Source organism: Lipotes vexillifer, unplaced genomic scaffold (assembly GCF_000442215.2).
Source record: "Lipotes vexillifer unplaced genomic scaffold, Lipotes_vexillifer_v1.1 scaffold690, whole genome shotgun sequence".
In the NCBI taxonomy this organism is placed as follows: domain Eukaryota; kingdom Metazoa; phylum Chordata; class Mammalia; order Artiodactyla; family Lipotidae; genus Lipotes; species Lipotes vexillifer.
This window is the reverse complement of record NW_006798376.1, coordinates 292042-316669: the sequence shown is the minus strand read 5'-3', so window position 1 is coordinate 316669 and position 24628 is coordinate 292042. Positions and strand designations below refer to the sequence as shown.

Sequence of the window (24628 nt, the reverse complement as noted above, 5' to 3'; positions counted from 1 at the left end):
ATGTTTGCCATTTGAAATGTACATATATGCAAAAGTAGTCTTGTAGAGATCTTATTTGTTACATATTGTCCTAAGGATTTAAGATGATACAAAACCACTATATATATATATATATATATATATATATATATTCATATAGTCCATTCCAGTAGTCAGAGCATTACTGGCAATACATAATGCCACACTGTATTAACAGAAATCACACTATGAAATATTAAATACTGAGTAACTGATTGTCTTCTGAATTACTAATATAGGAAAGATCAGTCAGATTTACCCTAATATATTCTGATATATAAATCTGTTTGGATAGCATATATATTCACTTCTCTGGCATGCTTCTAAATCTTAAGAATTATGATCAATTTCCTCCCCTTCAAGTGTCATTTCAGAGAACACACAGAAGGCACTGCACACAAGAGCACTCATCACTGCAAAACTTTCACCTACTGTGATCTCTTTTAAAGTGCTGTGTTGTAACCTTCTGAGCTTGCTCCTGGAGGCTTCTTTTGGTTTGCCTGCTTGCTTGGGTCATACTCTGGCACCTGAAAGCCCCAGGGACCTCCAGACTGACTTTCACTACTACTGCTACTCATACCCGATTCTGACTCCTCCTCACTTTCCACACCTCCTTCCACTGAAGCTGATTCTGCACTGCCCTCCTCAGTGATGTCTTGAGATTCGAGGTCCATGGGCTCTTCCACAGGGGCCAGCTCACTTTCCTGTTCTTCTGCTGGGCGTTCCTCCTCTTCTTCCACGTTCCGTTCTTCTGGCTCTTCAGGTAGCTCCTCTTTTCTATCTTTGACTTTCTGGACCTCTTCAGCAATGGGCCTTCTTCTTGCAAGAAAAATGTTCTTCCTTGCCTTTTCTCCTTCTGACTCCGTGGATTCCGATTCTTCTGATTCAGGGGTAGAACTTTCTTCCTCCTCAGAGGGTGTCTCTGTCTCAGACTCTTCTGTCGTCTCAGACTCGCTGAACTCGGATTCCTCTTCACTGTATTCAGTATAGTCGCTTGAGGATTCCTCCTCTGACTCTACCGTGCTTTCTGTAGCTTCCTCTTGGTCCAGTGTTAGTTTCAAATAATCTTTATCTTCTGCCTCAAGGCGTCTCTGCCACTCTTCATCTTCAAGGTCAATGATGCCTCTTCTATCAGCTAGTCCTCTAACTTTCTTAAAAATCATGGGGAATATCCTGGCTCTCTTCCACGTCGTATATGTTGGCTCAGCTGCTGGTGGCTTTTCAATAGTGACAACTACTTCCTCCTCACTAGGCTCTCTAATTTCAACTTTTGGTTTAACTTTCTTTGCCTTTTCCTGAAAATCACGAAAATGCAATTGAAGTGTCAGCTGGGGAATGGTTATTATGTGACCATGTCTCACACAAGTTAAGCAAGAGTGAATCTGCAGGCTGACAGCTTCATGCAAGTTACAAAACTGGTTTCATAGAACAATCATACAATTCCCTACTGTTTATCCCCACTGCATATAGGCAGGAGGTGTTCAAGGAAATGTAAATTATTTTATTTTAGCTTATACCTTATAATACCAAAATTTAATACTTTCTCATTTTCTTATTCAAAATTTATTTTGCACCTTAGATCAAAGGAGAAAGAAAGAAATTAATCATTACCTCTTCCCTCTCCCATCCCTAGACTTTGATTAATAGTTTTATGTATTTGCTTTAACAAAATTTTAAGCAATCAGGAAATTATGATAGCTTATCTGAATAGCTAATGTAAAATCTATTTTTAAACTTTTGAACAGGGTAAAAGTACAGTGACATTAAAACTTTTTTCTTTAAAATTTCTGGATAAGTATTCCAAATAAATATTTCAGGCAAAGTATAAGAATTTGATATAGATGAAATTATGGTAATTTAAACTTAAATGATGTAATTCCATTAAGAATACTGGTGGTTTTATTTTTCTCTTATAATTAAAAGATATTGTACTTTTCATAATTTTTAGGTTTGCTAGACAATGTGGGAGCATTTTGCTTTGCAAAATACTTTTTAACATCTGATTTATAATATCTTTATGGAATAACATTTAGGATTTTATAAAATATAAATTTTATTGTGGCTTTATTCCAAGTGTTTAATGTTTTATAGAAATAAATAAACTTATATAAAAAATTTCTTTCTGTAGACAAGGCAATGGAAGGGTTAGCGTTATTAAATTGTTCTATGGAAATCAACTACTAAGTGAATAGTATTTCTGAAATTTTGAAATGTTTTGTAGCCTGCTATTCAAATAGGGCTAAAAAATATTATTCTTGAAATATTAATATTCCATTAAAAATTTACAGTAATTACCTCCTCCTCCTCATATTCCTCCTCAGCTTCGCCAACCACCTCACCATATTCCTCTTGTCCAGTTGGTGGTAACAAACGACGGCGACTTCCATATTGAGGCATTTCATACCTGTAACAGAAACTTACAACTTTAAGCAGTTTTTCATTTGATCTGTGTAACCACGACTGATCTCTGTTTTCTTCTTTTTCTTCATCATTCAATCAACAGATATTTATACAGCACCTGTTGGGCTCCTTGTAAACTAGTTACAAAATCATAGAGAAAGAACTACAACCTGATGACCAATGACTTTTGCCATAATGGTACCCTGGAATAACAAGAAAAAGAGTTATTTCAGATTTAAGTTTTAGGAGAGACTAAAGAGAAAGGAATATTTTCCCTTGACTAACTGAAGAGTTTAGGGCACCAAATTGGTTCTTTCTGAAAGTATGATAGCTTATTCAAAACATAAATTCTCTAAGTTTATAGTAAAAATTTGCTTCAAATGTGATCTGTAATGGTCTTTATTTTCCTCTACTGTATGTTTTTAGAAAGCAGTTAACTTATGTGTGTAGAACTGACTTTCGAAATGCTTATTACCGGATTCTAAAGTATGTTTTCTTCGTTTCTCTTGGGCAAATCTTGAGGGTGACTGGTTAGATAAAATGTTAAATATCTCATATGAAAGAAATGGTGAATTCAGGAATTGAGCAAATATGTTTGACTTCTATTTCTCATTTAAATAATTTGAATAATTTTATTGCATTTTTCAAGTCGTAGCCAATATCAATATAAACATCAAAACAGAATTCAATATAGAAACATGGTCAAACTTGATTGAAGCTAAAACTAGATACATAACTCATTTTCAAAAATGAAACTGATGAAATGACACTCATAAAAATGCTAGTAATAATAATCATTTAATAACACCTTATTATTCATAAAATATTAAGATACTGGATAAAAAATCTGAAGATGTACCCATGCTCATAACTGTAATAATCTTGTCCATATTCCTGGCCAGGATCAATTCCAGACTCCATGGATAACTCCTATTATTCAAAAAGAGAAATCGCATTTGAAAATAAATTCTTATCACATTTCAGCTCAATGTCAGATTTCCAGACCTGGTATTCGATGACTCAAAACACTGCTGTCAAAATAACTTTAATTACAAATGTTAAACATATTCAAATATATATATATATATATGGCTGTAACTCTTTTACACAAAATTAAGTTATGCTATTAGGACTGAGGAGGGGGAAAGTAAATTTTGTCTAATGATAAACCTGTTAAAGATAACAGATAAGTGTATCATTTGTTCTTAGATAATTTTTAAAACTATCAATAGACAGTTAATATTTCAATCTATTTAACACATTACTAATAGACTTTAGCCTTGAAGAAAATTATAACATTATCTTCAGCACTGTTTCATCATCCTGATAACAATTTTCTAGTATCTAGAGCTCTCCCATTCATCAAATGCTATTCTTATGAAAGGATCTGAGAATAATCATTTATACATTAATAAAAAATGTGCTAATATGCGATATAGCCCAAGGATATTTACATTTTAAAACATACTAATTCTGAATTTAATTTTTTTTTTAAGAAATTTTTCAGACAATAGGCCCTTTCAAGGTTTCCAGTTCTAAATTCCAGACAATATTGATTTTTGTCACTCTACACTTATGGAAAGATATTTTTCCTGAGACATACATATAGAACTAGCTTTAAATAACTATTAAATTCAATTTCACTGTATTTTCCTCTTTAACTCTATTTTAACGTTTAAATAAATTGAACTGCCAAGGTTTAACCAAATTAATTTGCAATGAAGAAAAGGGAAGAAGGAAAACGTATAGGTATACATAGCAAAACCAGTGGATACTTATTTCTAAGATCATCTACTATTTATAAGAACTATTTTGTTGATCCAGGTATAGTATTAGTTAGGAAAAAAAGTCCTCTGTGATAAATATATCATTTAAAAAGTGTGGAAATTCACAGCCTGCATGATGGAAATGGACAATAGACGTCACTTGTGCTTTGTTTGGCAAATATCATTTTAAAAAAGTGATTAGTTGCCCAAATGCTAATCAGAAAATGCTATTAAAGATCTGAGTTTTGATTTCTCTCAAAAAATAAAAAGATGGCAACACTGGGCTCATATTTTTACATGTCATGAATTTAGTTGGTGGTACTACTCCTTAAAGCAATCATATTTTCTCCTGGTTACTGCTGTATTCTCAACCAGACTATACATCTACACCCCCAGTCACAATAGGATGCCCCATCTGCTCTTTTTTTTTTTTTACATCGAATAAACTCTGTTCATTTACATCACTTCCTTATATTTTTATAAGTTTGCAATTCCTCTACTAAATGTACTCTCTGATGCATTTGCGGTTACAAATATTTTGTGAATTAACTGCAAAGGAATACACTACTACATCACATAGCAGAGATGAATCTCCCCAACAGAATGATGAGCAAAGGAAGTCAGGTACAAAATGAAACATGATTCTATATTATTCTATTTATATAAACTTCAAAAACAGACAAACCAATCTGGGTGTTAGAAGCCAGGTAAAAAGTTTTCAATTGGCAGTAATCACACTTTGGAAAAACCTCATTGGCTACAATATTGCTACTACTGAGCAATAAATGGCTATATTTAGAAGGAACTCATGCCATTTGTGATGACAACATGAAATGAACCTTTAGGGCATTATGCTAAGTGAGACAAGCCAGACAGAGAGATACAAATACTGTATGGTATTACTTATATGTGGAATCTGAAAATAAAAAACAAATTAAAAGCCAAACTCATAGAAACAGTAGAAAAGTGGTTGCTGAGTAGAGGAAATAGGGAGAGGTTAGTGAAAGTGTCCAAATTTTCAGCTATAAGATGAACAAGGTCTGAGCGTCTAATATAAAACATGGTGACTACAGTTGGTAACACTGTACTGTATGACTGAAATTTGCTAAAAGCGTACAACTTAAATATTCTCACCAAAAAAATAAAAATTAAAAAAAAAATGTGAGGAAGGATGTGTTAGTCTTTTCACAGTGTATACATATGTCAAATTACCACAATGGACACTTGAATTATCTTACAATTTAATTTGTCACTTATACCTTGATAAAGCTGAAATTAAATATATGTATTAAATATTTATCTTGTGAAAAAAGCTAGGTGAGTGGTTAGGGAAAGGAGAAATAATATCTGAGTGTTAACATGGAGGGGCTACTGGAGAACTAGTAGGGCATGAGCACGCTGTAAAAATTCATTTTGCTGCACTATATGATTTTATGTCTGCAGTTTTATTTCCAATAAAACTGTTTAGTATAGGAAAATTTATTGTAGGAAGCCAATTCAGACCAATAAGAAATTGGGACAAAGTTAAAGTCTAAATTTGACTTATTCAAATTTTAAAAATACACGTTTTTAAAACGTGTATTTAAAAAATACAAATTTAAAAAATTGTAAAAATACACGTTTTAAAAACATGTATTTAAAAAATACACGTCTCATATTGGTAGGCTTAGACTTCTGAGGCATCCAAAACCCAACGTAATTATACTGGTTTAAATGAAGCAAATAGGTCTCAGAAGTAATACTTAACTACTTGACCAATGCATGTTTTATCTAATACATAAGGAGACTGAGCAAAGACTGCCAAGTGATTTTGAAGTTGAAACCTAAATGTCCATGAATGGAAGAATGTATAAAGAAAATGTGGTACATAATGGAGTATTATTCAGCCTTCAAAAAAAAAAAAGAAGGAACTCTTGCTATATGCTACCACTTGGATGAACCTTGAGAACACTGTGCTAAGTGAAATAAGCCAGTCACAGAAGGGCAAATGCTGCATGATTTCACTTACATGTGGTATCTAAAATAGTCAATCTCAGAGAAGCAGAAAGTAAAATGATGGTTGCCAGGTGATGGGGAGAGGGGGAAATGTGCAGTTGCTATGTAACAGGTCTAAAGTTTGAATTAAGCAAGATGAAAATGTTTAGAGATTGCTGTGCAGCATTCTGCTTATAGCTAACAATACAGTATTGTGAACTTAAAAATCTAAGAAAGATCTCAAGTTATGTGTTCTTACAACAATTAAAAAAAAACCCAAAGGTTTTGAAGTTGAATTCTAAGAACTTTTAGCAATAATGAAAAATATTTATGGAACCATAATGCGACTGAATGGATTTCAGATTTTAAAAGAATCAATTTTCTTTACAGACACGTACTTTTTCTTTTTCTCTGAACAGTAAATGAAACTCAGCTCTTGCTAGCTACAATATTATATCTGGCATCAAATATGACTTTAAAAAATACAATAGAAGGACAGAGCAACTGGGAAAGAGCCCAGGAAACTCAATCATAGATGTAATCTGTCACTCTATAGTCTGTAGGGAGAGACAGGAGCTAGTAGAAGGGAATACTCTGAAGGGTTGGTCTTGGAGGAAGGACTTGGTGACCATTAAGCTCCTTAAGTCAGCCCTAAAAAAGAGTGTAATATTGGCCTTTTTTGCTGTTCCACACAGTACCTGTTGCCATCCACTTAGCAGGTAAATCCTAGAGTTTAGAAAATCATGCTAAGTAGCTTACTAAAAGGTGCTTTTATGGGCAGATCAAATGCTTAATGTTATTTTAAAAATTCATTTTTGCTGACCACACACACATAGAATTAACCTAGTTTCTTATTGACCAAAGTATAAAAATTTATACTGATGCAAACAAAACAAGAAAAATAACTACCATTTACTGAATTTCTTCCCACTATGTTCCAGTTGCTGAGCTAGGAGCTTACATATCAAATATTACTGCCAACATTCTATAAAAGATGAAATTGATGCTTAGGAGGATACATAGCTTGCCTAAGGCCTTGCATCCAGTAACTGGCATTTGGATTTTAACTCTGAGTTATCAGATTCAACAGTTTATGGAGAAGTCTCCATGGAAATTTTTGATAAAATGTATAAAAGTTGAATATTCCTGTCACTCAACCTCCCGATGATTTGGGGGAGTAAATTCTAACCACAAAATGCCTGTCTTTGGCAAAGTTAAGATTCTGTTGTTGAGAAATAGGAATAAAGAAATTATTTTTTAAAGTGGAGCTTAGAAATTACTAAATTTTCCAAAGTAAGGAGATATTTAAAATTAACTTTAATATATATGTTTTTTATTTAGGAAGTGCATACGAATAATAAATAAAAATGATATGCATTATATAACTCCAAATATCTTTTTTCTTCTTGCAGAAGAAAATGTCATAAGCATCTTAAAATAGACATGTGCCCAAAGGCAGTATTTTGAATCACATTTCAATGATCAAAGTCTGTTTATCACAACCCAATTTCTACCTTTGTTATTTCAGCACAGATGTCAGCGTTCTTTCTTCAGACTTTGCCTAACCTAAATCTGATCTCAAGAACAGTTCTGATGAATCTAGATTCACTAAGATAACTGACAGATCAGGTTCATGACTTGCTTCATTTAATGATTGTTTTTAATAGGAACAAAGGTCTTATTTATCTAATTCGCAGAGAATGAAGCTAAAAATTTGGAATTTCATTCACCAGAAAACAGCAGAGAGGTGATTTGCTTGTTTATTTGCTTATTTTAATTTAAAACCACGTCTTCTCTTCCTTGTAAAATTATGCCATACTGGCAGTCACCCACTCTGCCCACATGTTAGACAGGCCTCAAAGTCACAAAAAGTATTGTTAAGACTCAGTGAAGGTTGAAAAGAAAAAGAAAATTGATACCTCTGGTTTAAGGAGAGAAGGCCTCAGCAGTTGTTGTTGCTGCCAAAGGAAAGTAAAATAGAAAAAGGTTTAGAAAATAATTCAGGTGGAAAAAGTAGATTATCATTGAAAAGAGAAAAAAAGGCCACAGCTTAAAACTGGTTACCTTGGGATATGATTTATTATTCATGTGATAGCTACTAACAGCATTAAATAATACTCTGACTATTAATGTTAGAACATAATTAATTAATGTGCTTTAATTTCATCATTGTTTTAATTAACATCAAAGCTAATCACCTTAATAAAAATCTATAAGTAATTTTTTGGTTTAAGCTTCATAGTACAAAGAGTCATTTATGGTTCTGAAGCACTTTAAGTATCACACAATTCTTTTTAGCAAATTTAACCTTGTTTTAAATTGCCCCTCTTTTTTTCTCCCCGGTCATATTATATATAATCATATTATATATACATAATCAGGAAGAAGGGTAGGGCACAGAAAATAATGATATGGTTGTAATATATTCATCATTATATTGAAGACATGCTCCCCATTTTTCTTTTTACCAAAATGTGGATTGCTTGAACTCAAGCATTAAGCACGTTTTCAGAAATTCTTTTGTGATTAAAGAAATTGTCCTTCCTCAGTTTTTGCAGAGATCATTTCCCACTGCCCCCTATTTCACCCATATTTTTCAAAAAACACAGTCTCTATTGATCTGTTTCATGATAATTTATACTTTAACCAGATGAAAACAAGATACACAATCAAATTTTGGCTTCTCAACTCTTGAGGGGAATAGTTATACAACATAAATCTTAAAGTAAGCACTGGGAAAGCGGACAGAGAAGTTCAGGGAGATAATCCTACCAATGAACCAACTGTTTGAAATGGCCAACAGAACAACTATTTGACTGAAGGGATAGATTTTCCATGATACAGATGTTAATGAGTTAGTGCAGTTAAGGTATTAACTTAAAGGGGTAGGAAGTTGAAGTTAGAGATATTCTGATTCAATCTGTTAGCTGTTATAATTATTCCTGAAAATCAGTTTTTCTTAAATGCATTCATTTTGATTTCCAAAAAACCTAGAACGTATGAATTCTAAACTGTTAGCCAATTAGGTCATATGCTTATTTCATTCTCTTAACTGAAGAGCTGTATGCCAAACCATACTAACTTCTCAGCGATTCACTGATAGCACCACTTACAGTATTATTCACCAAATACCAGTATCTTCTCTGTGGACTGAGAGTCAAATTAACACAGAGAAAAGCCACAGCTTTCTAATAGTCTGACTTGTTTTTAACTCTTCAAAAGCTCAAGCTCAAACATGGTAGGAATGAGCCTTGGACTGATTTTTTTAAAAAAGTATCTAAATTAGAAACAGTTTCTAGATTAGATTTATAGCCTTAGAAAAATAAATTTGGGGGAATGTCACAATATTGAGAGATAATAATTCAGTAAAAAATAAATTTATCTTTGAAAAGGTCAGCAGTTGATCTTTATTCACCCATTGAATAATAGACCTAAAACCCCAAAACAATGAAGCAACAAATATACAAGAAAATAAATAGCAAAGCATACTTATGTTTTGTTAAATGAAAATACCCTCATTTTGAAAGAATGTAAATCAGTCCTGCCTATAACATAAATATTGTCCTAATAAGCTTATAATGTAACATAACACCATAAAGCCCTTACCTCTGATGTATAACCTCTCCTGCAAGGCAGAAACGAAGAAATCAGTATTAAACATCTTGGATTTTCAGATTGAATAGAATTATAGATAAGGGTAACTTAAGAAAATCAGAGAAAAACTGAGAAAGTAAATTTTTCTAAAATGCTGTCTCAGTGAGAAATATATTTTGTGGCAGTATCAAGACAGGAGAATCAAGGTTTCATGCCTGCATTATTAAAAATAATTATCACACCAGACCCTCATTCCATATGAACACCAAACTATTCACAATCTATTTTATCTCAATGGTGTATAATAACATACTTTGACATACTTTGACTCTGTTATGATCAGTTGTATTAAAAATATTCTACATCATGTCTGTCCTAAACAAGTCTTGATACACGTAAGATACTCATTTGGGGAAAAGATATGCTTCATACGTGAAAAACATATTGGTACAGGACAAAAAAAAGTATCTCCATGACTAGAATATATTCTTCCAAATGTTTGTAAGATTTTTTTGTCTGTGTCCATTTATTCTAAAAATAATAAATGCAAAATATTAACTGGCCTTTAAAGGTCAATTACATTATTAAACATGAAGTAAAAAAGTTTTTAGAGATATAATAGCCAAACATTCAATATTACCTAAAGATTTATAAAGTTAAATGGACAAGTAAGTGAAACATCTGACTGTACTTGAGAGGGAAAAAAGCATGGAATTTTTTCAATGTTGAATGTCATTAATTATGAAGATTTTTCATTTATTATTCATTAAACACTTGACCTATAGTATAAAACTGGTGCTGTTGACTATGCTATATGAAATTAATAAACAACTGCAATGAAGATTTATTATGAAGACTTTCTAAAGTTCAGCAAAACAATCTGTAGAAAATTTATTTAAAATATTTCAAGGACTTTGAAAAATAAGTCTGCTTATTTGAATGCATCTTAAGTGGTTAAGGCGTTGATTGAAATGGCTGGAAATAATGGTAATATAATGCTTATACATATATATTGCTATCAGCAATTTATACAATAGTCCTGCCTTATCTGTGGTATCTCTCTCTGCTACCTGCAGTCAACCATGGTCCAAAAACATTAAGTGGAAAGTTCTGGAAATAAAAAATTTGTAAGTTTTAAATTGCACTCCAATCTGAGTAGTATTATGAAACCTCACACCATCCTTCTCTGTCCCTCCCAGGATATGAGTAGGCCCTTTTTCCAGTATATCCATGCTATATACACTACCCACCCATTAGTATAGGACAGAAAAGTATATATAGGGTTTGGTACTATCCGAGGTTTCAGGCATCCACTGGAGGTGTTGCAGGGTGCTTATATTATATGGTTCTGCCAGTAGAGGAATGATAATCCTAAAGCATTTAGAAGTTTAGACATTTTCAGCTTTTACTCAATTTGTATCTTTTAGAGATATGTAGAGTTGAGAGCTCATACTTAGGTTTTAATAATGACTACTGAATCACATATGTAATATAAAATATCCAATAAAACCTATATTTTATTTTCTAGGATATTTAACTTGCTTCTTTTCATCAGCAGTATTTTCCATAATGTAGGAACTAAAAAATCAAAAGATGAACTATACTTTTTTGTTGAACTATACTTTTTGAAACTTTTTGTTGCTTTTTATTTGGTTATTTGTATTGTTTGTCTTAGCTCAAAGGCAAAAAGTAACTCAGAAAAGGTAAACAACAGAATCAATATGTGTAGTTATCTGTCTGCTTTCAATTAACATGACTTCCTATTGATCCTTATAAAGCCATTCATATGATATTGATACGTCTTGTTATGTAGTTTATATCCAATGTGTAGTTTTTCATTTTACATCATTTGTATTACTGTTTACTTTTAACAATAAGGATAATGTATGGTAACCTGTTTATGTCTTTAATAAGGTACCTAATAATTTCTTGTGCACTAACTGGATCATAATAAATGCAGAATGAAAAAAGGGCCTTCTTTTTTTAGAGGTTGGTTGTCAGGTTATGGGGGCTTAGGAGCTGTGGAGAGAATATTTTGGCTTGTATACTCAAAGAATATTTTTAGGTCTCATGTAGAAGATGTTCCAATTGACTTTTATGATGAAGAGAATCTCAAATATAATGTGTCAGTAAAAGACTAAACATAAAACATGGCAATGGACATTTCATTTGAAAAGTGTAAGATGCAATAGGGAGGGGATATGGGGATATATGTATATGTGTAGTTGATTCACTTTGTTATAAAGCAGAAACGAACACACCATTGTAAAGCAATTATACTCCAATAAAGATATCTTTTTTAAAAAAAAAAGAAAAAAGAGTTCCCAGTCAAAAAAAGATACTAATAAAATTTTTAAATTATAAAAATATTATAAAAAGGACAAAGTAACCATTTAATAAGGCTATACATACCTACATAAAATTGTTATTTGGATTTCTTATATTTCTTTGGTAATTATTTAGAGATTTCATTATCAAAGAATTCTAAGGAATTATCAAGAAATTTCTTTCACATTTCCAAGAGGTTGATACAAAATAGCATAAACACACACACACACACACACACACACACACACACACACACACTTGCACATTAAACGCTTACACGGTTGTCAATAATACCTTTTCAGAGTCCGCCAAATAGCACAAGTTCTCATGCATATGACCAGCTGCCAACAAAAACTCCAACTGAAGTTTTTCAGTGAGAGAGAAAAAAATCATGTTCAAGAACCCCAGGAAAAAAATTACTCTTGATTTGGATGAAAAGAATCTGAAGTAGAGGAACTAATGAAAATAATTAACTTTACATTTTTTATTTGGTATTGTTAATTGGGGATGCCAGATCGAATTCTTGAAGAAATGTCACATAATATGAGTCAAACAAAACCAATGAAATGATGCATTCATTGTAGGGCTCTGAATCTATATTAATATACTTACAATGGCAATTATCAAGCAAGACTTTCCCTATATTTTGGAATCGTGTTTTCCTCTGTGCAGACTTATATCTTCTAAACTATTAAAGCTGAAGAGTATAATAAACAATTACACTTGTATTCAAAGTGGGGATTTCCAGTAAATAAAATTTATTCCATGTGTGATATGGAAAAAACAAAGTAAGTACTTCATGGTCCAGTGTAGCTTTCATTAGGACAGAAAGATGGTACTTAGCTTAGCTGATGCCTTTAAGAATTTAACAAGTTTAGCTCTAAGATGTAAGAACAACTATAACTACCGAAATTTCTACCTAGAGTATAATTTATTTTCTTTGCCTAAACCAAAGAGGAAAGACATATATAAAACTGGTGACAGTTCACCAGATATATTCTGCTTGATTTCTATTTGAAATTTTTATATTTCATTTACATGCTATAGGCTAAATTTGGATGATTTATCCATAGCAATTAAAAGTAACTAGGAATAAAACTGATAATGCATTTTTCTAAATTTTAATACATAATAAGCATGTTTTATACTATTGATAAACTTAATGGAAATATAATTTTCAACAATGAAATAACTAAATTCACACTAGATAAAACTTTGTAGGCATTTACTTAACCTTTTGCTGAAACAGATGAGAATTTATTTATTAAACTGGAGATAAATATTATTTTTGAAGGAGAATCTTATGATAAAATTATAATTAAGGAGATGATATAGTAAAGTGAACAAGCAAAACTAAAGAGCACTTTAAACATTTGTGGGAACAATGAAATGTCTTACAGAAGTCAGCAACTCAAGATTTATTTCCATTATAAAGAAGGGAAGAGAAAGCACAATGAGAAATAAATAGAATAAGACAGCCATTGAAAAAAGTAAAAGATTTATCAAATGTATAAGCATACTAGGAAGATAAAAGCAAGCCAGAGTAAAGGGTGTTCTTATAAGAAAACAGATGCCTACATCTTATAGCACCTGAGATTTATTTTGGAATACCATAATGTCTGTCATCTCCTACATTTCTAGATATGTAACATTTTACTTTGGTAGTATTTCTTCTTACCAAATACATAGGCTTCAAGGCAATAACAGAACATATGATATCATTTTTTAGCTTACTTGTAACAGTCTGCTGTTTTCCTGGAACACTCATATAAAACTATGATCAAAAAGTAAATGTAAAACATAACATGATAAACAAGCCATTGATTTAAGTTGGATATCTAACTTTCATGCCCATATATGCCCATTGAAAAATAGATTGAAATTACTTACTTTTTAAATAAATGTAGACAAATAATACTACTTCGTAGTTAAGAAAATTAAGGTAAATCTATAATATGAGTTAGTGATGGTGAGATTAATAATCTTTTAAACTAAAAAAATGAGGAAAAAACAGCATTGCATTGAGTTTCAAGTAAAAGAATGGAATCTTCTTTAATGTTCAAATTTGCCTCCACTTGAAGCTTATGGTCAACAAAAGAGTTGTCCATTTAAAACCAGAAAAGCAACATTACAGTGAAGTAGACTGACTGTGAGTTTGTTTGTCAATTCCCTCAACAATATTGTGCAAATTCTCCTGGTTTTGTTCAGATGTCATTTCCATATTTGTTGTCTCTGAAAGGCAACTCATTTGAAGTTTTAAGAGGTGTGCTGGTGGATTATTGTTTTCTATTTGACTGTACATGTTAGCTACTGACTTTTCAAGTTCTGCTAAGTTTTTTATATGCTTGAGGATGCCTTTTGGTTCCCTTTGAGAATTTGCATTACACACTGTTGATGTTGACAGCTGTATCGCAGTGGACTTCATTTCCTTGGCTGGTGTCACATTGACAGTGTGTTTAATAGCTGGTGTAAACACACACTTCGTGGATGGAGCTGAAGCTGAAAGAGGCAGTGAAGAAGGAAGAGGAGGAGATGGTGGAGGAAGAGAGGAAAGTGAAGGTGGAGGAGAAGTAGAGGGAGGAGGAGGGGGTACAGATAGTGGAAGAAGTGGAGGAGGAGGACCAAGAGGAGGATTAGAAGGAGGGGAAGGAGGAAGACTGGAAAGAGCAAAAGGAGTAAGGATAAGAGGCACAGGAGGAGGAGGAGAGATTTTTAGTGGATGGGGAAGGTTTTCGAAAATGTCCCTTTTGGCTTCAAAAGTCATCATACAAGTGGGTGTCTCTCTGCTAAGGAGTGCAGAATTTAAAATGCAAGGCATTGATGGAGAAAGTTCCAAGGAACAGTCAGCAGGAGAAACAACAACATTAGGTTCTGATTTAAGTTCCACAGGTCTTGAAACGGTTGGCAAAGTGGAGAATGAGGGGTGAGACCAAGGAGAGGAAAGTGAAGAGTCTGAAGACAGAGATTGCAACTGTTCTGTTCCTTGTATAATCAGTGATTCACTTTGCCTTATTTCCTCTTTTTCTGTTACATTTGTGTCTTCAGCTGTAAGCAAGGGACTATTGTTACCTCTTTTGTTTGGATTGGTTCCAGTACTTTCATTTTCAGCTTCTTGCCTGTTGCTTTGCCTTTGCTTTAGAGCTATGGTTTCTGACCTATTGGGAAGTTCCCACATTGGTCTAGGTAAGCAGATTGGCCGATTCCACATCCTCTGAATCTTTTCTCTTGGTCCCCTCAGAAACTCATTCTTGGCTTGCATTTTGGATAAAAATGACTCTACAAAATCTGTTCTTAGTAAAAAGTCTGAATTTGTTGGTCTTTGATCTGTATATTCCTTGCAAATGGTACTGTGGGTATATAAGTCATCATCATCAGACATCAGTGTGAATTCTCTTGCAGACTTGGGCCAGCTGTTCTTAACAGATCCATCTACATGAGTCTGCCTGTGAGCCTCAACAGTACTGGAAGAAAAGTGCTGATGTTTCCTGTCTTCTGAGATTGATTTATTTTCCCTGCTTTGTTGGAAATGGTAGAGAAGGAAAAGACTTGAAAGAAAAGAAGATAATGAAACGTAAGGAAACACGTTGTGACATAGCTTTTATGAGAAAGATGTTTTTATGGTTCTCATTACTACTTCAAAATATAAAAGGCCAAATAACACTAATCTACTGAAGCAAGCCATTACTTTGATGTTTCTGTTCTCAAAAAGGCAGGGCAGGAAAAGCTAGAGAGCTGTGAGCAGCATGAGAAATTTTCATTTTTTAAAAAATGTGTCAATCTGCACACTGATTTTTTTTTTCTTTTTTTAGTTTCCATGTGAAGCTTCCAGGACCACACATCATAGTTCTCTCATGTATAAATCACAGTTCTCCAAATTGCAGACCAGCATGTTGGCTAGTGGTTTCATACCCTTTGCCTTGTTTAAGGATGCTCAGAACTGACTGTTTTGAGGAAAGGATCCTTAGCTGTATCTGATTCAGTACCTGTCCATTATCTCTCATTTTAGTAATTCTGCCCTGGAGCTAAAAGTACTCTCCTATTTGACATAAAGCTTGCAAGAGGATACAGAAAGAGCCCCTCAATTTTATGCTTACTAGTTTAAAAACACTATAAATATTACAAATAAGAAGAGGGGCTTCTGGTGTTTCTTTTGAACGCGATATGGATCAAATTTCAATCAAGACTCACTTTAATGAAAAGATATACTAATATAACATAGTTTTGATATCACTGAAAGATTTGCTCAGACATGGTCATTGAGTCATAGTGGCTATGCATCAGAGATAAAATTGGATAAGTCAAAGGACACAAATAAGTGTTTCTAATGAAAGCATTGGGACCCTTTCCCCAGAAAGACTGGGGACTTGTGGTTTTAAATAGTTTGTCATTAGACTTTGCTCTCAAGCTCAGAGTAACAGATTTATTTTCGTTATTTAATATTTACCAACATAGTATAAATGAAATAAAAGGGAAATTTTTTGAAAAAAAATTAAAAGCCACATTGACAGAAAGCCACATCCTAATAAAAATTAGGATGAGAGGTGAGATAATAAAATGATATATAAAGCCAAAGTTATTATTGTGGCATTTGGCAAAAATACAAACTGGAAGAGAGAATTCTTAGAGGTGGTCAGGACCTCCTGAATAATTCAAAAAGTGGAGACAACTTGGATTAAACAAACAGCAATCACTTTTGAAACATTAAAAAAGTAGTTTTTAAAAATCAGGGTTGACATTATATAGCAGTTGTTTCTGTGTAGATCTGTTCTTGGTTTTCTTTTTCTTGGAAAGAACTGTCTATACAATGATACCACATCATTTTTGATGGAAAAATATCCATAAATATTTTTAACAGATCAAAAAATGAGAATTTTGAAACTCCTTTTGCTAGGCACAGGTACTATCTGTGGGAACACTTGTTTAAACTCATGCAATTTCAAGATATCAAGAGGGAATGAGGTATAGAAGACATAACTTTCTTTTTAAAAGTAAATGTACAGTAAAAGATGAAGATTACTGTATATAGTCTAAAACAGCAGTTAATCTATTCTATTGCATCTTTTTTTTCCCTAATACCCTTGTATTAGAATGATATTATTTACTTACTTATGCCTATGTATCCACAGGTGAGAAAGAGAAAACATGTGATAGAAAAAAAAAAGTTTTGACTATAGTTAAATTGAGATGATTATGAAAATATTAACAGGAACTTGCTTTAAACACTTAATATTCATATCCAAAAAAGAAAATGCATGTATCTTATATTTTCTTTGTATTTATTCACATGAATAATTTTAATAATGCTTTAGATAAAATCATATGGCATTTATTTGGTTGTCTTATCACAAAAAATTACACCTAGCTATCTATCTCCTATACACAGGTAAAATTCACTTCTATCAAACGTGGATGACTTCAACTCTGAAACAGAAATTTTAAATGAGATTCTAAGAATTGCTTCTATGTCCTAAGTGAAAAGTTACTCCACACTGATTTATAAAGAAAACATAAGTATTGTTTGGAAGGAATATAGAAGTACTATGATGACTCTTACAGAGTAATTGTTGAATCTACATGAAGTTGTTAAGTATTTTGTGAAGGCTTTTTTTTTTCAAAATGACTTTTGATTTTTTAAAGAAAATATTTGATAATAATTCATTTGGAGATAGCTTATTTTCTAGTAATTTATGCTTAGAATCCTTGAAAAGGTTTTTGAATAGATAATTTAAACATTTGTCAGATGATTAAATGTGTAGAACTTGACACTTCAATAAATACATATTAGAATTGCAAAATCCTCTACTATCTACCACAATTTTCCAAATAAAAATAATCGCTAAGTGTTGCTATTTGAAAATTATCATCATCAAATATATGATTCCAGGTGATGTCATAGTATACATATATTAATATATATCCCTCACTAATTTCAAATAAAACACATTCCACTTTCCACATAAATCTTTTTTTAGTTCACACATGTTTTGCTAATGTGGTCAACACAATCAAAGAGAATCAAATCTTATTGGCTCAATTCCTACATTCACCAACAATTCAAAAAGAGACCATCATTTTCAACTTATAAAAAAAATGAAAAAAAATATTTAAAGCATGAATCCTGTATTATATTATTATTCTAGAAGTAGCATGCCAGGCATTAAGTTTTTTTAAATTCAATTTTAGCATTAAAATCAGTTTTAACATTTTAAAAACTATTTTCAATATAATCTTGTATAATAGTATTAATACAGCTATAATATGATATATATGTTTAAAAACAGTTTTCCCATTAAAAGGTAAATTTCATAATTTTTGAGGCTCGCTTTATTCCTACTAGTAAATACTACAAATATAACACAGCATAATGTGTCTTAGTCCCTCATTCCACCAAATTCCAGTTAATAAAATTTTCCTGGATTTAATTTAATCATATTCAAAATTGTATAATATCCTTGGTTGTTCTGCATTTCATGTTGATGATACAGTTACTCTTGAATTTTTAAAAAATATAGACAAACATCTCCAAAAGAAAGGGTTTGAGGGTAGCATCGTTATAGAAACTATGAAGTCTTTTAGCAATAATTTAAAAGACTTTTTCAAAAATGATGATTTAATATTGCTTAGAGATTCCAAATAGTGCAAGAGAAATATTAAGTTATATATGAGAGTATATACAAGAGTTATAAATATTAAGTTATATATAATAAGACAGCAGTCTCATTAGAGAGGAATATGATGAAAAGAATATTCCTAAGTGGTTAGTTATTTAATATTAATTCTTTATTTTCATTCAGGTTTTAATTATTCTATTTTATAACATCTTAAACTAGTATCTTAGAAAAGTCTATTATTTTAGACCACAGAATTGTTTTTTTCTTACCAAATAGGAGTTGGCTTTTGATACCAAATCAGGAATTACTATTTTATAATTGTGCTTTATTTTTCTCATTTTTTATGAGAAAATATATCTTCAGAATTAATTTTTAATTTGGGGGAAAATGCCTGATTCTGAAGGTTTAGAAATTAAATATGATACTCAAGCTATTCATCTGCAAATGTCTCCTCAAATTGAATACCTCTTTCCTGTTACTCAGTTTTTTTTAATGATCTTTTGTTTGTTTTTTGGTTATTACTTTTCAATTTAACTTTTCTTAGGTTCTCATCTTAACAATTTTCTGTTTGAAATAATGTAATAAAGCAAGCCGTAAACGGTACTCCCACATCAAGTTGAAATTAAATACTCACCACACAGCATCCGTCAAAACCCACTTCTAAAAGCCCCTGAAAGGTCTACTTACATCGTGCTGTCCCCCACTTCTTCATAGAGATGCGCCCCTGGAGGCGGCGGGGGTGGCGGGGGCGGTGGGGGCGCGGCCACTGGTGCAGGGGCAGGTGCTGCGGGTTTCGCTGCAGGTAGGGCGGATTGTATTCGGGCTGTCTTGGTGCACTCAGCTTGGCGCCTTCAGTAAAGTAAGGATGTTTTGTAAAACTCATTTTAGAAATCATATACTTATCAATAGGCTACCTTTCAATAATAAGTCCAGTTATCAGAGGAACTCAAACATTTTTACACAAATATTTGAACTTATTAACTGATAAAATTACAAAAGCATCCCCACAGAGTATCTTTTATGTATAACCCCTTCTCCTTAGTTCTTTAAAATATTTACTCCTTGAAAAACAGGTAGAATTCAGTAGAAAAATTTGCAAATTAAGTTAAATGATAATATTAAAGGGAGAAGGCAAAATATTTATAAAAAAATGTGATTGATAATTGGTAGTTGTTTAATGGATCTCTCATAACGTGAGGCATATAGAAGATACATAATTTTCCTTCCATCTATTTAAAGAAAAGTTATTTAAAAATGATTTAAAACATTTTTGACATTAGTTTACAGGGGCTGTGTAGATGTACACATTTAGGAGGGAGATTTGGTTAGCTTTTATTTCCTTTTAATTCCTAGGAATGCCTGTGATTCTTGCATTGGAGGTAAGCTGCTCTTTTTTGACTTTCTTGGATCCTGATTGTTAACTCTTGCCTCAAAATCAAGATCCCAAAGGGTGGAGGCTATAAGGGCAAACTGCCTTTTTCACATTTCTTCCACTTGTATCCAATTGTCTAAAACTAGCTCAATTCTATATATACAAACCCACAAAGGAATTTGAACTAAAAAGTAGTTCAAATACAAAATACAAATACAAAATAGACAATACATGGTTCAGGGCAGGCTGCCTACTTTATCAGTGTTGTCTCTTTTTTTTTCTTTTTATATCACATAAAATCATATGCAAAATATTGGTAATTATACTTACACTTTAAACCTGTTTGGGAAGCAATGAATAAAAAAGGAGAGAAAGCTACATGAGAAATACTGCATTCATAATATTTTAACATTTTATTTAATCTAAATTATGAATAATTTACTGGTTAAACTCAATGACAAAGACTTAATGACATAGTAGGGGAACTATGTATTTCAATTCAAAAAGTGAAAATGGTGACCACTGTCACAGTCCTACAAGATGTTAAAACATTCATTGCAGGAAAACAAAGAAATTAACAATGGAATTAAAAAAACTGGATTAAAACATGCACATGTGAATTTCAACGCTGATAGAGAAATGGAATATTAAAGATGATATGATCTTTATAATTAGCTTTTTGGTTTACTACACTTGAACAATATTAAAAGAATGGAGTCAGGCAGCAATCCCTGATTCTACTCTTAGCCTCACTTTGAAGCTGAAGCTAGAATTGGAAGGTGCCACTCCTGGGTAATGAATTTATGACACTTTTTTTCACATTTGCCTCCTAAGTTTTCCATACATAGCAAATTTCAAAGACACATCTTAGTATTAAAGAATAACCATTCATTCTAATCTATTTATAAGCAGAATATGAATGTACAAAAGTCAGGTTTTAAAATATTAGAATTTTACTTTCAAACATGTTTACTTCTGTTACTCTATAAAAAAGAGTTACCAAAATTCATTCATAGAGTGTTAGGCTGATTACTGAACTAAAAAGATTAAATAATGCATCTTTACAATGTTTAAATATTAAGCATCTTAATTTTTTGTTAAAATTCAGACCATTTAACGTAACATCCAGGGTGCTTCAGTTTTGATCACTGCATTGTGTGCCAAATATATGAAGTTTTCTCACCAATTTTAATGCTAGCAGGATATAATAAAGCTCCTTTGAGAAATATTTGAATGAAAAAGAAAAACTGTAATACAGACTAAATTCAACATGAAAATTAATATTGGATTGATAGCTTAATCTAAAAATTTGTTATTAAGTTTGTGCATAGGCTTTAGATTTGGCATATCAACTGATTTATTAACACACGTTGAACTCCAATATATCAACCTAAATGTTATATTTGCAACTTCACATTAGTTTTGTGAGGGAAAATATTCCTATAGTATCTTCATGCAGAGGGCACTTTTTAACTTTCAGGTTGGAATTACCTTATCTTATTTAATTCAATAGAAAATTCTCAGTGTTAGACAACAAAGATAACAGTTTAAGAATATATAAGGACTTTTTCAGTCCTTTCCCTGTATTTTAAATGGTGAGTAGCTAGCTGTTCTACCATTATTTCTTACTGTTTGTTATATCAAGTAATTTATATGACTTATGATTCCTGTCTGTTATTTACTTTCATTTTGTGGCACCTTCAGGGTTACCTCTCTTCTTAACCTATTCCACAATTTTTTCACCAATCATCATCAATAGGTATATACTTAAAAGTATAGCCCTGTATCACAAAGGGTCCCCATTCCTAGTGTCAAATAAAGAACAGCTCGCTAGACTATTTTAAATATAGATATTTAAATTAGGAAAAATTTACTTGACTACTTTGAAGAGCCTAAACAAGAAAAATATAGATATTTTAAATGGATGTATTTGCCTGTAGGAACCAGAGAAATGTAAGGCCTCTACAGCCAAAATATACTGTTAGATGTTACAGTATAGGCTCTAGCAAGGCTAGCCAGGAAAGAAGAAACCATATGGAAAATTACATATTGTGTGCTACGATTTTTAAATGATTTTTTCAAACATTGTAATCATCTGTATAAAGGTAAATTTAACAATATGGATAAAAACCTAGCATGACAGTGTATTTAGGTTACAGACCTTCCTTTGGAACTGGGTGATCTCTATATGACATTCCACTGCCTTTGCCCCAAGATACCTCGTACCTTTCCTACAAGGCTCTTAACCTGATGAAGAGCATAAACAAAGCTACAGGAGGTAACCTAATATTCCTAGCAGATAAGAATATTTAAGAGCACAGGAACACTGAGCAATCTGTGACAAATGTTTTGAAAGTTTGTATTGCTTTCCCTTAAAGGAAGGTCATTTGGTACAAGAAAAATACAGCACTCCCAAAATGGCTGCAGCCTTAATATTTTACAGCTACAAAGCCATTTTAGCAGAGATAGTTTTTTGATAATGCCTTCTTGAGGAACTATCCATGTTCAGCCATGTATGAATACTTACTGTCTGTAGCTGACCAAAACCACCAAGATGGCAGGAATACAGCAGAGGATGATGATGAAGGCCAGAGCCAGCAAGGCCCCTTCTGTGTAGCCTAGACTTTCTCCTCGCTTCTTAATGCTGGTTACTGCCTCTGGAGTCCGGATCTCCAGAATGCGTCCTCCTTCCCCGTAATACGGCTGAAAGTCTTTATTGATATCGAGAAGTTTGCCATCTAAAAATCTTTATTGTTAAACAGTAAAAGCAATGATGTTAACAGAGAAATTCTTTTATTTAATTAATTAATTTTTTTTTTTTGCGGTATGCGGGCCTCTCACCGCCGCGGCCTCTCCCGTCGCGGAGCACAGGCTCCAGACGCGCAGGCCCAGCGGCCATGGCTCACGGGCCCAGCCGCTCCGCGGCACGTGGGATCCTCCCGGACCGGGGCACGAACCCACATCCCCTGCATCGGCAGGCAGACTCCCAACCACTGCGCCAGCAGGGGAGCCTGAAAGGCTTTTTTTTAAACAAAGTATTTTGTGTGATATCTTTTAATATTTTCTTTAATTATAACATAAGCTGAGTCATAAGTCTTATTTTGAATAAGAAAAGCATATATAAAAAGCAAGACCAATAAAGAAGAGTAACGCCTCTATATTCACATATCAAAGATACTAATAACAATGACCCTTACTTAATACACTTACAGACTGGGGGAAAATAATTACCAATGTCACTGAAATTTATATCACTATGTTGAGATTATTTAAGTTATTCAGGTGGGATAAAATATAATATTCTAAATTATTTAGTATAGTTTAAAAATATATTCCTGCATTATATATCCTTCAGTTCTCAAAGTAGTCCTGTAAAACAGAACCTTAATACTGACTTCCTGCAGACCACAAAGGTACACAGTTAGGGAAACAAATCTGAGATACCAACCCAAGCCTTCATAGTGTATATTTGTGTTTCAACACACCACCTTAAATACTGACACTCTCAAATCTCAAACCAAAATACCTTTATGGGCTAGGGGTGAACAAATTAAACAGTTTTTTCTTCCTGGAAAGAGAAAACTAAATAAATGATGCAGGTAGTAAATCAGTGTAGTCAGGATGACAGGAATTGGTGGTCAATTTAATCTAGTAGTTCTTGCACACCTTTCTCTAAATAATGCAATTCCAACTATGAGCATTGTGTTGGGGAGGAGAATTAAGGAACAACTGTTACTTAATTCTATTAGACTGAACAATTTTTTTACATATTTTGTGCTGTAATTGGCAGGCAATTTTTTTTTCAAAATTCCCCAGAAACACTTAAATGATCCTTTACAAATCCTATAATATTGAAGCAACAATTATGTTCTTAAAACCACAAAGCCACAATATGTCTTAGGTATTTTTTTAAAATTTTTTTAAGACTTTTATCTATAAGGGTGAAATGCCTTGCTATAGAAAATTGAAAAACACAAAATAGTTCAAAAGGTAAAATTACTCAAATGCCCACAATGCAAAGATTACTACTGCTAATATTTTGGTGTACTCAAGTCTAATTTTTTTTTGCTATTAATAAATATTTTTATATACTTGTAACTACACAGCATACACAAAGTGAAAATATTTTAGAAATACATGTCTTAATATAAAATACCATACTTATGCTGAAGATGTGGCAAAATACAAAGAAATGTGAAAGAAAGGATTTAAATGGGCCAAAATTTCACCATCAAATGGTAACCAAAGAATGCTATGCTTGTGCATTTTACAGGCTATTTCATCCCTGTGAATACTTTTTATTCTAATTTTCCAAGTGATCATGCTGACTTTAAATCTAGTTAAACACACTGTTCATAGCTTCCATAGAGAAAAAAAAAGAGATGCTTGATATCAGATATGAATTCCACTGGATAGTTCATTAATCTTCCAATTTAGGAAACCTAATGGCTCAAGTAACTCAATTTTAGTTTTAAAGCTACACAGTTTTTAAGTTTTCATGCTATAACTTAAGGCAGTTAGGATGCTTTCCTTGTTTTTTTTTTTTTTTTTTTTTTTTTTAAAAA

General features: G+C 32.4%; 1 protein-coding gene across 1 annotated transcript in view; it reads right to left on the bottom strand.

The window, feature by feature from the left end:
- Positions 1-461: 461 nt before the first annotated feature.
- The window catches only part of PCDH15 (protocadherin related 15), a gene marked incomplete at its 5' end in the record, with an annotated part of 299765 nt that continues 275598 nt past the window's right edge, over positions 462-24628 (bottom strand). Inside the window, 6 exons of the mRNA XM_007470315.1 lie at positions 462-1313; positions 2314-2422; positions 17187-17192; positions 19379-19540; positions 20394-20402; positions 22591-22809. Of these exons, the coding sequence (XP_007470377.1) occupies positions 462-1313; positions 2314-2422; positions 17187-17192; positions 19379-19540; positions 20394-20402; positions 22591-22809 (1357 nt within the window). The remainder of the gene's footprint in view (positions 1314-2313; positions 2423-17186; positions 17193-19378; positions 19541-20393; positions 20403-22590; positions 22810-24628) is intronic.